This window comes from Eschrichtius robustus, chromosome 13, assembly GCF_028021215.1.
Source record: "Eschrichtius robustus isolate mEscRob2 chromosome 13, mEscRob2.pri, whole genome shotgun sequence".
NCBI lineage: Eukaryota > Metazoa > Chordata > Mammalia > Artiodactyla > Eschrichtiidae > Eschrichtius > Eschrichtius robustus.
In genome coordinates, this window is record NC_090836.1 from 42,599,775 (window position 1) to 42,614,950 (window position 15,176).

At 39.3% G+C, this 15,176-nt stretch overlaps 1 protein-coding gene across 1 annotated transcript in view; it reads right to left on the reverse strand.

The window, feature by feature from the left end:
- The window catches only part of FAM186A (family with sequence similarity 186 member A), a 118,382-nt gene that overhangs the window by 60,479 nt on the left and 42,727 nt on the right, over positions 1-15,176 (reverse strand). Inside the window, 4 exon segments of the mRNA XM_068561946.1 lie at positions 1,774-2,784; positions 2,893-4,032; positions 4,034-5,299; positions 5,301-6,351. Coding sequence (XP_068418047.1) covers positions 1,774-2,784; positions 2,893-4,032; positions 4,034-5,299; positions 5,301-6,351 — 4,468 coding nt within the window.

Below are 15,176 nucleotides of genomic sequence, written 5' to 3' on the forward strand. Positions count from 1 at the left end.
ACAAAAATAAAAACTAACAAGATATACACTTATGGCAGAATATGCAAGAGCTAGATGAAAACTTTAGAATGCTCCAACAGGACACACACACACACACACACACACGTGCCCATGCACACACACACGACCTGAACAAAAACAAAGGTATATCATTTTCTTGAATAGGAAGACTATATTAGTAAAGATAAGCTGGGTTTTGCATTTTTTATAATGCAAAATATTGAAAACAACATAAATGTTCATCAGAGGTTAAGTAAATTCTGGTAAATCTAGACATTGGAATACTATGAAACTATAAAATGGATGAGTAGCCTTTTTATATATTAATACCTAAATTCTAACTTGTTATAAAAAAAATCAAACATTGTAACTTTAAAATTTGTAAAGAGAGGGATAAAAGAGCATATATACTTTTCTGCATATGCAGAAAATATTTCTGGGTGGAATACATTAGTAGCCCAGGGGGAGGGGCCTAATGGCCAAGAATAGGACTATTAAGGAGGCTTTTCATTCTACCATTTATATGTTTAGAATATCATATCAAAAAAAATATATTGTACCAGGTGAATGTGCAATTTATTTATTTTAATTTAAATATAACAAAGGAAAAAAGACATAAGGGAACTGGAGAATGACCAGAAACATGTTATTTAAAGTTCTCAAGTGTTTCATCCATTTTTTTACATGTTTACATGTAAAAACAGATTTAAAGGACTAGGAATATTCATTCTGGAAAGAGAAAACTAAAGACAGCTATAGAGCAGAATATTTTTCAACAATTCTAAGATAAGCTTTGAAATGAAGATTTCTGCCTATATACTGGATGTCTTTCTTTTGCACCTTGTTGTTCCAGTGCTTAGTTTTCAAATGATTTCAATCCTCAAAAATGTAAATTTCGTGAGAACAGGGTACTTTGTTTTATTCACTACTGTATCCCTGGCACCTAGAACAAGGCCTGCCACATAGTACACATTCAATAAATATTTGTTGAATAAATGACATAGATTGTTCCTATAATTAATGATAGCTTTTTCTATCATAGGTCTTAGTTTGGCATCTTGTAATTTTAGGTTAAAAAAATTCTCCAAATAAGCTAACAAAATATCGTAAATCAACTATTAAAAAAAGGGGAAAAAAATTCTACAATAAAAAATAACTTTTTTAAAATCCCCAAAATAGTAAGTTGGTAACCTCAAACACAAAGACCAAGAATGGCAGACTAATTGTCACTTTCCTGACCGATTTCTGATATTTGCAATTTAAAAAATTCAGGACTAGAATCTTTCCTCCAGGTCACTCCAGCTGCAAGGCTGCCATGGCAACACAATGTACATACACCTGCCATCTACCACTTTAAGAATCATAAATCTTCTCTTCAACTTTACTTCAATAAAAAATAAATTAAAAAAAAAAAGAATCATAGATCTTCTGGTGAACCCAAGATGAAAGTAATTCAGAGTAACTGGAAGCATTTCTAAACTTCTGAAGCTGATATTTTGGAGACCAACCATGATCCACAAAATATACTTAAACATCTCTGCTAGAGACATAAATGAATGAAATAGATGTTATAAGACATTTTTTATTTCCTAAAAAATATACCTCCTTTTACTATCTTAAATATGCTTCCATTCCACAGACCTTCTATAAGAAAATCTTTTAGAACATCTAATCTGACAAATATGTATATACTTATAGGGCAATGAGGGAGGATATTTGAAATCAGGACTAAACCTGATTTCAGAAAACTGGACACACAATATTTATATCTACCTTGCACACTGGATCAGCCTATAGGCAATGTACTTGCGGAATAGGTATCCCAGCCGAACTTTGTCCATATGAAGTGTCTCAATTATGAGATTCCTAGCTGTTGTGTGTAGTTGTGAAGGGAGTGTAGAAGCTTTTGTCGCCTGATTTAAGAGAATCAGGTTCTTCCGCTGAGCCTCCACATCAACAAAATAGTTCTGTTCTTTGAGCTCTTGGGGATAGGAAGTGGGCACCATCATCTTGGGTTTCTTGGTACCTGAAAGTGAAGTCAGTATCCAGGGCTTATCTATACGGGGAAATCGGGATTTCTGGTCCCATTCAGAAGGTGAGCTCTGTGATGTTTTGCGTAGTTGAGTAGTAAGAGAAGGTAGTGATATTACAGGCTTAATGAGAGTAGGAAGGGCCCCCTCATCAGTGTAAGGGGTTTGGGATACTGGTGTCCTGTAATCAGTGAGATAGGACTTAAATGTTCTAAATTGTTCCATGGCAAAAGGATCTCGGGGTCTCTGGATTTATTCATAAGTGTCAGAGACCTCTGATATTTGGAACTTCTTAGTGGTGAAAGGGGCTTGAGGTACCTTGAAACTTGGAGCACTGGGATGGACCAATGCTGATTTAGGTTTCAGAGAAGAAATAATTGACAATCTTTCCTTACTTTTCTTAGAGACAGGAGAGGACAAATTTTTCTGGGGCTTTCCAGGGGTTGAGGGAGCCCACAGTGTAGGGGGATGCCCAGGGGTGGGAGGGATCCATAGTGGGGAAGCTTGCCCAGGAAGGGCCCATGGTGACAGATGCTGCCTAAGGGTAGAAGGGGCTTGTAGATAGGGAGATTGCTCATGGGTGGCAGAGGTCTGGAATGCCTGAGGCTGCTCAGAGAGGGTTAAGGGTCCAGATTCCAAGAGTTCCTCAGGGGTGGAAGAGACCCCAGGAACCAAGCACTTCCCAGGAGAGAAAGGAGCCCAGATACTGGAAATCTGTGTGGAGGTGGCTGGGACTCCAGATATAAGGGGCTGTCTGGGGTCAAGAAGGGGCTTCGATATCAGAGGCAACTGGGGAGTCACAACGTCCCTAGATATGAAGAATTGCCTAGAACTAAGAAGGGCCTCTGGTGCAAGGGGCTGCCCTGGAGTTGGAGAGGGCCCAGATATTGGGCTGGGGACTGGAGTTGGGAACCGAACAGAGGTGGATTGACCCTTAGAAACTGGGGTCTGTCTAGAGGAAGGAAAAGTCTGTGATGCCAGGAGCTTCCTGGGTTCTGAAGGAATCCTCATTCCCAAGGATTTCCCAGGGACAAAGGGGGCTTGTGTAAGAGGAGACCTTGATATGTGCAAAGGAGTAGAAGAGACCTCAAATATAGGGGACTTCTCAGCAACAGGAGCAGATGATACTGGGGACTGCTTAGGAATGTGAGGAGCACGTGTTGTGACAGATTTATCAGTAATGTAAAAGATCCCAACTTCCAGGGTATGTCCTGAAGGAGGACCAGCCCTGGGTGGTAAGGGCTGCTCATTAATGAGAAGAGCTCCTAATTTTAGGTCCTGCTCAGACCTAAGAGTAATACCCATGGACTGGGCCTGTCCTGGGGTGAAAGGGGCTCCCAAAGGTTGGGTTTGTTCTGGGATGTGGGGAGAGTCTAAGGTATAGTTGTTATCTGAGGTGGGAGGAACTCCTAATTCCTCAAACTGTTCTGGAGAGAGAGAAACCCCCAATGCTTGAGCCTGTCCTAAAGTGAAAGGGGCCCCCAAGTCCTGGGCCTGCTGAGGGGTGACATGGATCCCCAGTGCCTGGGCCTGTTGAGGGGTGAGAGTGATCCCCAGTGCCTGGGTCTGCTGAGCGGTGACATGGGTCCCCAGGGCCTGGACCTGCTGAGGGGTGAGAGTGACCCTCAGTGCCTGGGCCTGCTCAGGTGTGTGGGCTGCTCCCAAACCCTGAGACATCTTAGGAGTAGGGGTTTCCCCCAATTCCTGAACCTGATGAGAGGTGGGGGTGATTCCCAGTGCCTTGGCCTCTTCAGGGGTGAGGTCAGTTTCCATTGCCTGGGCCTGCTGAGGGGTAAGAGTAATGGACTTTGTGGGAGACTGTCCAGAAATAGAAAAGGCTCCTGGTGAGGAAGATTGTGTAGAGATGGGAGGAATGATTGGTATGGGGTGCTTTCCATCAGCCAGATTCTCTAATTTCTTAAGATTCCCATTGAACTCTCTTCTTTGGTGTAACTGCAATGCGTCTTTTGGCGTGCTATGCCACCTGGAAGGCAATGTCACTGAGCACCTGTTCTAGTTGTTCAAAAGTCTTCATCTCCTTTGCTGTTTTCTGCTTCTGCCTTTCATGGTCCTCTACTTTTCTCCTTGGCTTCTGCTTCTCCTCCTCTCTCTCCCAACTGTTTTCTTGTTCCAGATATCTCACTTCCTTCTGAACCTGCATCATCTGCTGTCCTTTCTCCTTCTCCAAGGGCACTCCTTGTTCTTTCATTTTTTGCTTCCATGCTTCCAGCTGCTGCTGCTTTGACTTCTGATGCTCTTCTTTCTCCTCTTCCCTTTTCTTTTGCTTCTCATCTGGCTCAATCTGCTTTTGCATCCTCTGTTTTTGGTGTCCCTTCCATACCTCTTCTTCCTGCCACTGTTTCTGCTTCTGTTGCCCTTGCTTTCCTTCCTTCATTGGGAGCCATGCCTCTTCCTTTTCCAAATTCTTATTTATCATCTCATAGCTCCTTTCTTCTAGCCTTTGTTTTTCCTTCTCCTTATGGTCTTTCCCTACCATTGAGGCTACTGGAACATCCCTTTCACTTTCTATTTCAGCCAAGATCATTTGTATTAAATTGTCAGTTAGTGGGTCAAGGCTCTCCTGTGAAAGTAAGGTGCTAATTTCCGACTTCGCGCTAATCTGCTTCTGAAAATGCAATTCTGGCATAAATGAGACCACCTTTTTTAGTTTCATAGGTTTCTCTCCAATTTGTCCTGCATTTTTTATATCTTTGTATTTTCTCAAGATTTTTGTCACAGTTTCAGCCACTTTTTGGAAATATTCCTCCATTTTTGCCTTTATGATTCCTAATTTTTCAACTTCTGCTCTTTTTAATAATAACTCTTCTTTTGACCTAATCTTTTTATCCAAAGGCTTTCTTATGTTATCAATTTTCTCTTTTAGGAATGACACTATGGCTTTCTGAAATTCTTCTAGGTTACTCTGTTCTCTTTTGCCGTCTGGAATTCCTGAAATCTCTTTAGTTATCCTAGATTGTGATTTAACAAGTTCAAGAGACTTGACTTTCTTGGCGAAGACTGACATATCCTTCTCTTCAGTTTTTTCTTCTTTGCTTATAATGGTTCCTGGAGAGATTTGGTGTTTCTTTCCTTTTATTTTCATTTTCTCAGAGGAATAATCAAGTTGGCTCAACCTGGATGGCTCTGCTTGGCTACTCATCTCACTTCTGCCTTCTTCGTCCATTGACTCAGTGGTGAGTTCCTCTTTATTCTCTGAAGAAATTTGACTTTTGCTATGTGAATATTCAGGTTTGGCTTTCCTGAGTTTCCCATATACTACTTGTTCCACTTTTGCCACCTTGGCTCTTTGTGTCAGAAGGGAAATCAGAAGGGAAATGTTGACTTTTTGATTCAGTGAGTGACTTTGATTTGCCTTCAGAAAAGGATTTTATTTCTTTTCTCTTCTTTTCTAGTGCTTGTAATTCAAAGTGGTGATCAAGTTTGGTCCCTGAGACTTTCTGTTTACCTTTATCATCATTCACATTTGATTCAGAGGTCTCCGGCACATATGGGCCTTTTGTGCGCTTTCCTTTCTGTGATTGGTACTGATCAGTCCCATCTTTATGAAAGGCACCGCCTTTCTTCGCTGATACCTTATCTGTAATGATATCTTCAGTGATCTCTTCAGAAGCCTTTTTCTGTTTTTTTTCAGGTAAAGGGTATTGCTGGTCAGTTATATCTGGAATTGTCTCACCTTGAGCTGTATATGAAGGAGATGAGTCCCACTTGATCCCCAAGGATTTGGTCCCTTTTCGGGGGGCCTCATCTACAACGATTTCAAATTCTTTGGCCAAAATATTATCTACACTGTCTTCTGTGTCAGCTTGGCTAATGACTAATTGTGGAGAAGGCTCAGGTAACACTCTCAGTGTTGATGTGGGCAATGCTTGGTGTTCTACGCCTTTGGATCGAATAAGGTGTTCATATTTTTCTTCTGCTTCTTGAAGTTTCTGCTGAAGCATTTCATTTTTTTTACTGAGATCTTGTATTATCTTCAGAGAAATCTCTTTTTCTTTTTCACTTGTCTCATTTGTATACATATTGGCACTTTGGAGGTTAATAACTTTCACTTCATCATTTAGTGTACTCAGAGCTTTAGAAAGGTTTACTATTGTTGATGACATATATTTAATAGCATTGTTTTCCAATTTATTGAACACTGCAGTACCTATGAGTTCCTGTAGCATATCTTGGATTTCTGAAACCTTTGTATTTGTTGCAAATTGATCACTAATCATCTGATCTGGTCTTAACACATGAGCTGTTGCAGGTCGCTTTATAACTCTTTCTTTCCAAGATTTCCATAGAGAACCTCTAGATGCTAGAAGAAAAAATAAATAATAAATAAAATAATGAGATTGCATTTCTTCTTTTGTGCTGTGCTCTATGTTTAAGCCTAAGGAATTTAGTCTAAATTAACAGATAGATATAGGATAAAATTTCATCAGGAAGTTTGGCCCCCAAATAAACAGCATTATTTTCAAAAGAATGACTCTTTTCCCACAATCATCTAGAAGTTCTTCTTCCAGAGTTTAGGAGAAGAACTCAGCTGTGACCTCAACTTACTTTTGATTACAATTTTGAGATTAGACATAAGGTAAACCAGAACTTTCCTTTGGTTTTGATTATGCTTGGTGCTTTCCATTTCCTTTCTTGGGTTCCTATCTTTCTTTTCTCCCTTTTCTGAGTCGAAGCTAACCTTGGTTCTTTCAAAGGATCACAAAAGAATAGAAGACAAACATTTGAAGGGATTTCCAAAATGGCTGAACGAGAAACTCAGCAAATTTTTCCCCAAAAGGCAATGAAAAAACTGAGCAAAACTGCCAAAAACAATCATTTTAGGACTTTGGAAACTGACCAAAGGCATACAACAAATTGAGAAGAATTTATTCAAGAAAAATTTGCTATGATGTTTTAGCCTGGAGCTGCTACCATCTCCAACTCCCTAGCCCTATGGCCTAGTAGTTCTACCAGAGTGAGGCAGCCTGTGAGGACTGACAGCTCTACTGCCTGAGGGGGTTGATCTGATCTGGAGCAAAGCAATTCTTTAACAATAATACTTTAACCCATACACAGATCCATTAGCAAAGAGTAGAAGCCTTACTGGATCAATCTGGATTAATTAACGATTGACTAATCATTGACTGACCACTAAGCTATGCTGACCCAAAAGTAACCCCTAAAATTCGGGCTTAAAAATAAAAACAAACAAACAAAAAACCACAACTGAGCAGAGATATCAGTGGCTGCCCACTGTGGGGGATACAGACTCCACCAAATTAGTCCAGACAAGTCACTAAAAAACAAACTCTGGAGGTTGTAAGGAGAATCAAAATCCAGAGTTGCTACAATATATTACCTAAAATGTCCAATTTTCAACATAAAAAAAAGCATGCAAAGAAACAGAAAAGTGTGACCTATACACAGGAGGAAAAGCAGTCAATAGAAATTGTCTCAGGGACCAGGGAGAGGAGGTGGGCAGATGTTGGACTTACCAGAAAAAAGAAGCAGTTATAAATACGTCCAAAAAACTAAAAGAAACCATATTTTAAAATAAAAGTATGATGACAATTACTCGTCAAATAGAGCATATCATTAAAGAGATGAAAATTGGAAAACCAAGTGGAAAAATTCGAGTTGAGTAGTACAATAACTGAAATGAAAAATTCACCAAAAGGGCTCAACAGCATATTTGAGCTTACAGAAGAAAATAACCAGCAAACCTGATGCTAGATTACTAGAGGTTGTCTACTCTGAAGAACAGGGAGGAAAAAGAATAAAGAAAAATGAACAAAGCCTCAGAGACTTGTAGGATACCATCAAGCATACCAATGTACAAGCAATAGAAGTCCCAGAAGAAGAAGACAGTGGGGCATTAAAAATATTTGAAGAAATAATGGCCAGATCATCCCAATTTTGATGAAAAACATTAATCAACACATTCAAGAAGCTCAGCAAATTCTAAGTGGGATAAATACCGAAAGATTGATACCTAGAACATCATGGTCAAACTGTTGAAAACCAGACAAAGTGAGAATCTTTAAAGCAAAAAGAGAAAAATGACTCATCACAATCAAAGGAGACATTTAGAACAGGGGAACCACAGTAAATTTAACAGGTCACTTCTTATCGGGAACAGTGGAGGCAGAAGGCAGTGGGATGGTATATTCATAGTGCTGAGAGAATAATACTATTAACCAAGAATTCTATATCCAGCAAAACTATTCTTCAAAAATAACCAGCAAACTTGATGCTAGTTTACCAGAAGTTAAGACATCCATTCCCTGAAATAACACTCCCCCCAAAGTAGCATGAATGTACAGCCCTCACAACCATCATTATTACATGTTTTTAAACACTTCTCTAAATGTATTACAGAAGAGTTATCACATCCATTCACTGAAATAACACTCCTGTCAAAGTTGCTTTCAGTGAACACTCATATATCCATAGTTAATACTTGTATATTTAAACTCTTCTCTAAATGCATTACAGAATGTCTGTCACATCCATTCACTGAAATAAGTACATGCTTCTCAAAGTAGCATGCATGTACAACTCTTTTTTTTTTTTAAATTATTAGCACCTTTAATTATTATTTATTTATTTATTTATTTATTTATTTATTTGGCTGTGTTGGGTCTTCGTTTCTGTGCGAGGGCTTTCTCTAGCTGCGGCAAGCGGGGGCCACTCTTCATCGCGGTGCGCGGGCCTCTCACTATCGTGGCCTCTCTTGTTGCGGAGCACAGGCTCCAGACGCGCAGGCTCAGTAGTTGTGGCTCACGGGCCTAGTTGCTCCGTGGCATGTGGGATCTTCCCAGACCAGGGCTCGAACCCGTGTCCCCTGCATTAGCAGGCCGATTCTCAACCACTGTGCCACCAGGGAAGCCCACAACTCTTTTTTTTTAATGAAGGTAAGAAATAATATATACCGACAGCAAGTAAGCATATGAGAAGATGCTCAATATCACTTGTCATTAGAGAATTGAAATTACGATGAGATACTGTTACACACCTATTAAAATAGCTAAAATTAAAAAAAAAAAAAAAAGATAATACCAATGCTAGCAAGGATATGGAGTAACCGGAACTTTTGTTTATTGCTGGTGGGAATGAAAAATGGTACAGATACTTGAGAAGACAGTTTGGCAGTTTCTTACAAAATAACGTAGTCTTTTTTTTTAATTTACTACTATTTTTATTTATTTATTTATTTATTTATTTATTTATTTACTTATTTATTTATTTTTGCCTGCATGGGGTATTTTTTGCTACGCACGGGCTTTCTCTAGTTGTGGTGAGTGGGGGCTATACTCTTCATTGTGGTGCACGGGCTTCTCATGGCTTCTCTTGTTGTGGAGCACAGGCTTTAGGCACGCAGGCTTCAGTAGTTGTGGCACGTGGGCTCAGTAGTTGTGGCTCGCGGGCTCTAGAGTGCAGGCTTAGTAGTTGTGGTGCACGGGCTTAGTTGCTCTGCGGCATGTGGGATCTTCCCGGACCAGGGATCGAACCTGTGTCCCTGCGTTGGCAGGCGGATTCTTAACCACTGTGCCACCAGGGAAGTCCCAAATATTTATTTATTTATTTGGCTGCACCAGGTCTTAGTTGCGGCATGCAGGATCTTTGTTGCGGCATGCAGACTTGTTAGTTGCGGCATGTGGACTCTTAGTTGCAGCATGTGGGATTTAGTTCCCTGACCAGGGATGGAACCTGGGCCTGCATTGGGAGCGTAGAGTCTTGACCACTGGACCACCAGGGAAGTCCCAATGTAGTCTTATATGATTCAGCAATCATGCTTCTCGGTATTTACCCAGTTAATTTGAAAACTTACGTCCACACAAAAAACTTGCGTGAGAATGTTTATAGTAGCTTTATTCTTAATCACCAAAACCTGGAAGCAGCCAAAATGTCCTTCAATAGGGAGATAAACAAACTGTGGTACATATGTACAATGAAATATTATTCAGCAATAAAAAGAAATAAGCTATTAAGCCACAAAAAGTTATGGAGGAAACTTAAATGTGTATTGCTAGGAGATAGAAACCTGTCTGGAAAAGCTACATGCTGCATAATTCTTTTTTTTTTTTTTAAAAGAGATTCACGTTCTTTTATTTATTTATTTATTTATTTATTTATTTATTTATTTATGACTGTGTTGGGTCTTCGTTTCTCTGCGAGGGCTTTCTCTAATTGTGGCAAGTGGGGACCACTCTTCATCACGGTGCGCGGGCCTCTCACCATCGCGGCCTCTCTTGTTGCGGAGCACAGGCTCCAGACGCGCAGGCTCAGTAGTTGTGGCTCACGGACCCAGTTGCTCCGTGGCATGTGGGATCTTCCCAGACCAGGGCTCGAACCTGTGTCCCCTGCATTGGCAGGCAGATTCTCAACCACTGCGCCACCAGGGAAGCCCTGCATAATTCTAATTATATGACATTCTTGACAAGTCAAAACTATAGGGACCCTAAAAAAGCAGTGGTTGCCAGAGTCTTGGAGAGAGAGGGGAAGGATTAAACACGGGGGATTTTTAGGATGGAGAAACTATTCTGTATGATACTGTAATGGTGGATACATGACAGTATACATTTGTCAAACCCCATAGAACTCTACAGTACAAAGAGTGAAACTACATAGGCAAATTTTTAAAAATAACCATCTAGGAGGTAAGGGGATCCCAGGAAGGAATTCAGACTGTGATACGAGAATCTAACCGTATTAGAAATGTGTGACACAACCTCACTGAAAGCAATGGCAGGGGTGGGGAAGAGGGAGTGTTGCTGACCTAAGTAACTGGAAATGAAAGGATTCTGTAAGACCAAGACAAAAGGAACTACATATGAGGGCTGTACTCTAGTTGATAAGTTGTTTCCCATGGGAGTATGGGTTAATAATTCTGATACTGCTATACATGTATACTGGGCTGAACAATTAAGTAAATGGATGGCAGATGGTAGGAACAGGTTTCTCACTGTTTTGGGTAGGAATTTACTGATAAGCAAGGGGAGGGAGCTAGAATGATCCATGTGATAATGAATTAGAGTTAGAGACATTGACAAGAACTCATGTTTAGCTTAATGTAGTTACAGATGATTATATACATAAGTGTTTATAGATATGTGTATATTCATGGGTCAGCACACGCACACATTTTTTTTGCTCTGTCAGATGAGAGGGCCAAGGGAATTCCCTGGTGGTCTGGTGGTTAGGACTCCAAGCTCTCACTCCCGAGGGCCCAGGTTGAATCCCTGGTCAGGGAACTAAGACCCCACAAGCCAAAAAGAAAAAGAAAAAAAGAAAGATGAGAGGGCCAAACAGAAATAACACCCTAGTAGCAATGACCACACACAGCAACCAGATCTTGGTTTTTAATACTATTCTCTAATGAAAGGAACCAGAAGTCCTTGGAGAAATGACAGATTCTAGAACTGGGGGAGGAAATATTCAAGACGAACCTGAAGCATCTTGTAACTTGTAAGTACCAGAAAGTAAGGAAGTGCTAAAAAGGAAAGATAGAGAGAATAAACCACATTGATGCGGGTATGTGAAAGGGGCACAAGAACCAACTGAAAGAGGTTCTGATGGCCAAAGCTGGAACTTGAGCAAGAAAATAAAGTAGTATTAGGTTATAACCCAAAGTATTAAATATCTGTGAGTTCATTTTGATATAAATAAATAATCTAATAAATTACTAAATGGGAGAGAAGAGACAAAGTCCTGTGCTTAAAAGTTCAAATAATTTATGAAGATACTCCACCCTAGAGGAGGGGGCGCATAACTCTCCATTCCTTAAATGTGGGCTGCACATATAGACTTCCTTTTAAAGAGAACAATATGGAAAATGAGGAAAAAACTAACTTTGCAGTGGAGAAACCTGACAAGCACTATTTTAGCTAGGTGATCAAGGTCAACACTGAGTCATAAATCATTTGATAATATGTACCCTTGAAATGATATTGTGACAATAGTACTTTACCTCTGTGATCTTTCTCTCAAAACCCCATAGCCCCAGGGTAAATATGAGAAAAATATCAGCTGAATTCCAATAGAGGGGCATCTTACAATACACCTGACTGGTACTCCTCAAACCCATTAAGGACATCAAACACAAGGAAAAATCTGAGAAACTCTCACAGCCAAGACAGCCTAAGGAGGCATGGCAACTAAATGTAATCTGGTACCCTGGATGGGCTCCTGAAACAGAAAAAGGACATTAGGTAAAAACAAGGAATTATTAATCAATTACAAACTTTAATTAATAATGTCTCAATATTGGTTTGTTAATTATAACAAATGCATCATACTAATGTAAATATTAATAATAATAAAGTATGGTGAGATAAATGGAACTTTATTATATTCTCAATTTTTCTCTAAATCTAAAACTGCCTTAAAAAATGAATGTGAAATGAAGACATTCCCAGATAAGCAACGACTTGGTGCTGGTAGACTGGCCTTACAAGACATAGTAAAGAAGTCTTTTAGGTTGAAAGAAAATGACACCAGAGGATAATGCAATTACACACAAGAAATAAAGAACACCAGTATATGTAAGTAAATTAAAAAGACGGTAAAAATATTGTTTTTCTTTTTTCTCTCTTAGTCAATTAAAAAGACAATCGTATAAAACAATAATTTATACAGACTTCCCTGGTGGCACAGTTGTTAAGAATGCTCCCATCAATGCAGGGGACATGGGTTTAATCCCTGGTCCAGGAAGATCCCACATGCCTTGGAGCAACTAAGCCCGTGTGCCACAACTACTGAGCCCACATGCCACAACCACTGAAGCCCACGTGCCTAGAGCCTGTGCACTGCAACAAGAGAAGCCACCACAATGAGAAGCCTGCGCACTGCAATGAAGAGTAGCCCCCGCTCGCTCCAACTAGAGAAAGCCTGCGTGCAGCAGCGAAGACCCAACACAGCCAAAAATAAATAAGTAAATAAATAAATAACAATAATTATAAAGCTATATTGTTGGGCATATAATGCGTAAATATGTAATATATATGACAAAGCACAAAAGAGGGGAAGAGAATGGAGCTATTGGAGCAAAGATTCTATATTTTGCTGGAATTAAGTTAGTACTAATCTCTAGCAGATGGTGGTAATTTAAGATGTATACTGCAATTCCTAGAACAACCACTAAGAAAATTACTCCAAAAATGTAGGAAAAAATGGAATTAAAAGGTAGACTAGAAAATATCTGTTTAGGGGACTTCCCTGGTGCCGCAGTGGTTAAGATCCGCCTGAATGCAGGGGACACGGCTTTGATCCCTGGTCCGGGAAGATCCCACATGCCATGGAGCAAGTAAGCCCATGTGCTACAACTACTGAGCCTGCGCTCTAGAGCCCACAAGCCACAACTACTGAGCCCGTGTGGCACAACTACTGAAGCCCACATGCCTAGAGCCTGTGCTCTGCAACAAGAGAAGCCACCGCAATGAGAAGCCCGCGAACCGCAACGAAGAGTAGCCCCCGCTTGCTGCAACTGGAGGAAGCCTGCATGCAGCAACGAAGACCCAACACAGCTAAAAATTAAATAAATAAAAATAAAAATAAAATATCTGTTTAACACAGAAGGCAGTAAAAGAAGAATAGAAGAAGAAAAAGATATATGAGACATATGGAAAACAGCAAAATAGCAGGTATATATCCAACCATATCAATAATTACATTAAATATGAATTAAACACTCCAGCCAAAAGTCAGAGATTGCCATATTGTATTTTTAAAAAAAAAGCCCACAAGATCCAACTATAAGCAACACATCCTAGATTCAGTCTTGCTAACAGTAACCACAGGGGAGCTAGAGAGACTATACTAATATCAGACAAAATAAACTTTAAGGCAAAAAAAAAAAATGGTTCTAGAGACAACAGAAGACATTTTATAATGATAAAAGGGTCAGTTCATCAGGAGGCTAACACAATTATAAACATATGTGCATCTAACAACAGAGCCTTAAAATACAGGAAGCAAAAAAACTGACGAATTAAAGAGAGAAATAACAATAATAGTTGGAGAGTTCAATATCCCGCTCTCAATAATGGATAGAACAACTAGATAGAAAAATCAGCAAAGAGATACATAGAAGGCTAGAACAACAATATAAACCAACTATAAAACACTGCACCTGACAACAACCAGATATATATTCTTTTCAAGAACACATGGAATACTCTCCAGAATAGCTCATATGCTAGGCTATAAAACAAGTCCCAATAAATTTAAAAGAATTAAAATAATACAGAGCATGTTCCTCAATTGCAATGTGATAGATAGATGGATAGATAGATTATATATAATCTCCTTCTGGTTCTGCTCTCATGGTTGAATGCTGACTGATACAAGTTCATAATACAACACTAAAACCATGATCCATATAAGAAAAAAATGATAAATTGATGGAACGTCATCAAAATTAAACACTTTGGGGCTTCAAGGCACCATTAAGAAAATGAAAGACAAGCCACAGACTGGGAGAAAACATTTGTAAATCACTTTTCTGATAAAGGACTTGTATCCAGGATATATAAGGAACTCTTAAAACTCAATAATAAAAACGGCTAGGTATTTGAATAGACATTTCATCAAAGATATAGGAATGACTAATAAGCACATGAAAAAATGCTCAACATCATTAATCATTAGGGAAATGCAAATTAAAACCACAATGAGACACCACTTCACACTTATTAGAAAGGCTATAATAAAAAAGACAGACAATGACAAGTGTTGTTGAGGATGTGAAGAAACTGGAACCCTAATACACTGCTGATGGAAATTGAAATGGTGCTGTCACTTGGGAAATCAGTTAACAATTTCTTAAAAAGTTAAACATAAGTTTACCAGCAATGGATAAATAAATGACATAGAAATTCTACTCCTAGGTATCTCCAAAAAGAAATGAAATTTTGTGTCCACACAAAAACTTATACATGTGTGTTCATAGCAGCATTATTCATAAAAGCCAAAAAGTGGGAGCAATGCAAATGTCCATGCACTGGTAAATAGATAAGCAAAGTTTGGTATATGCAAACAATGGTGTACAATTGGCAATAGAAAGGAAGAAACTACTGATACATCCTATAACATGGCTGAACCTCAAAAACATTATGCTAAATGAAAGACACCAGACATAAAAGACTA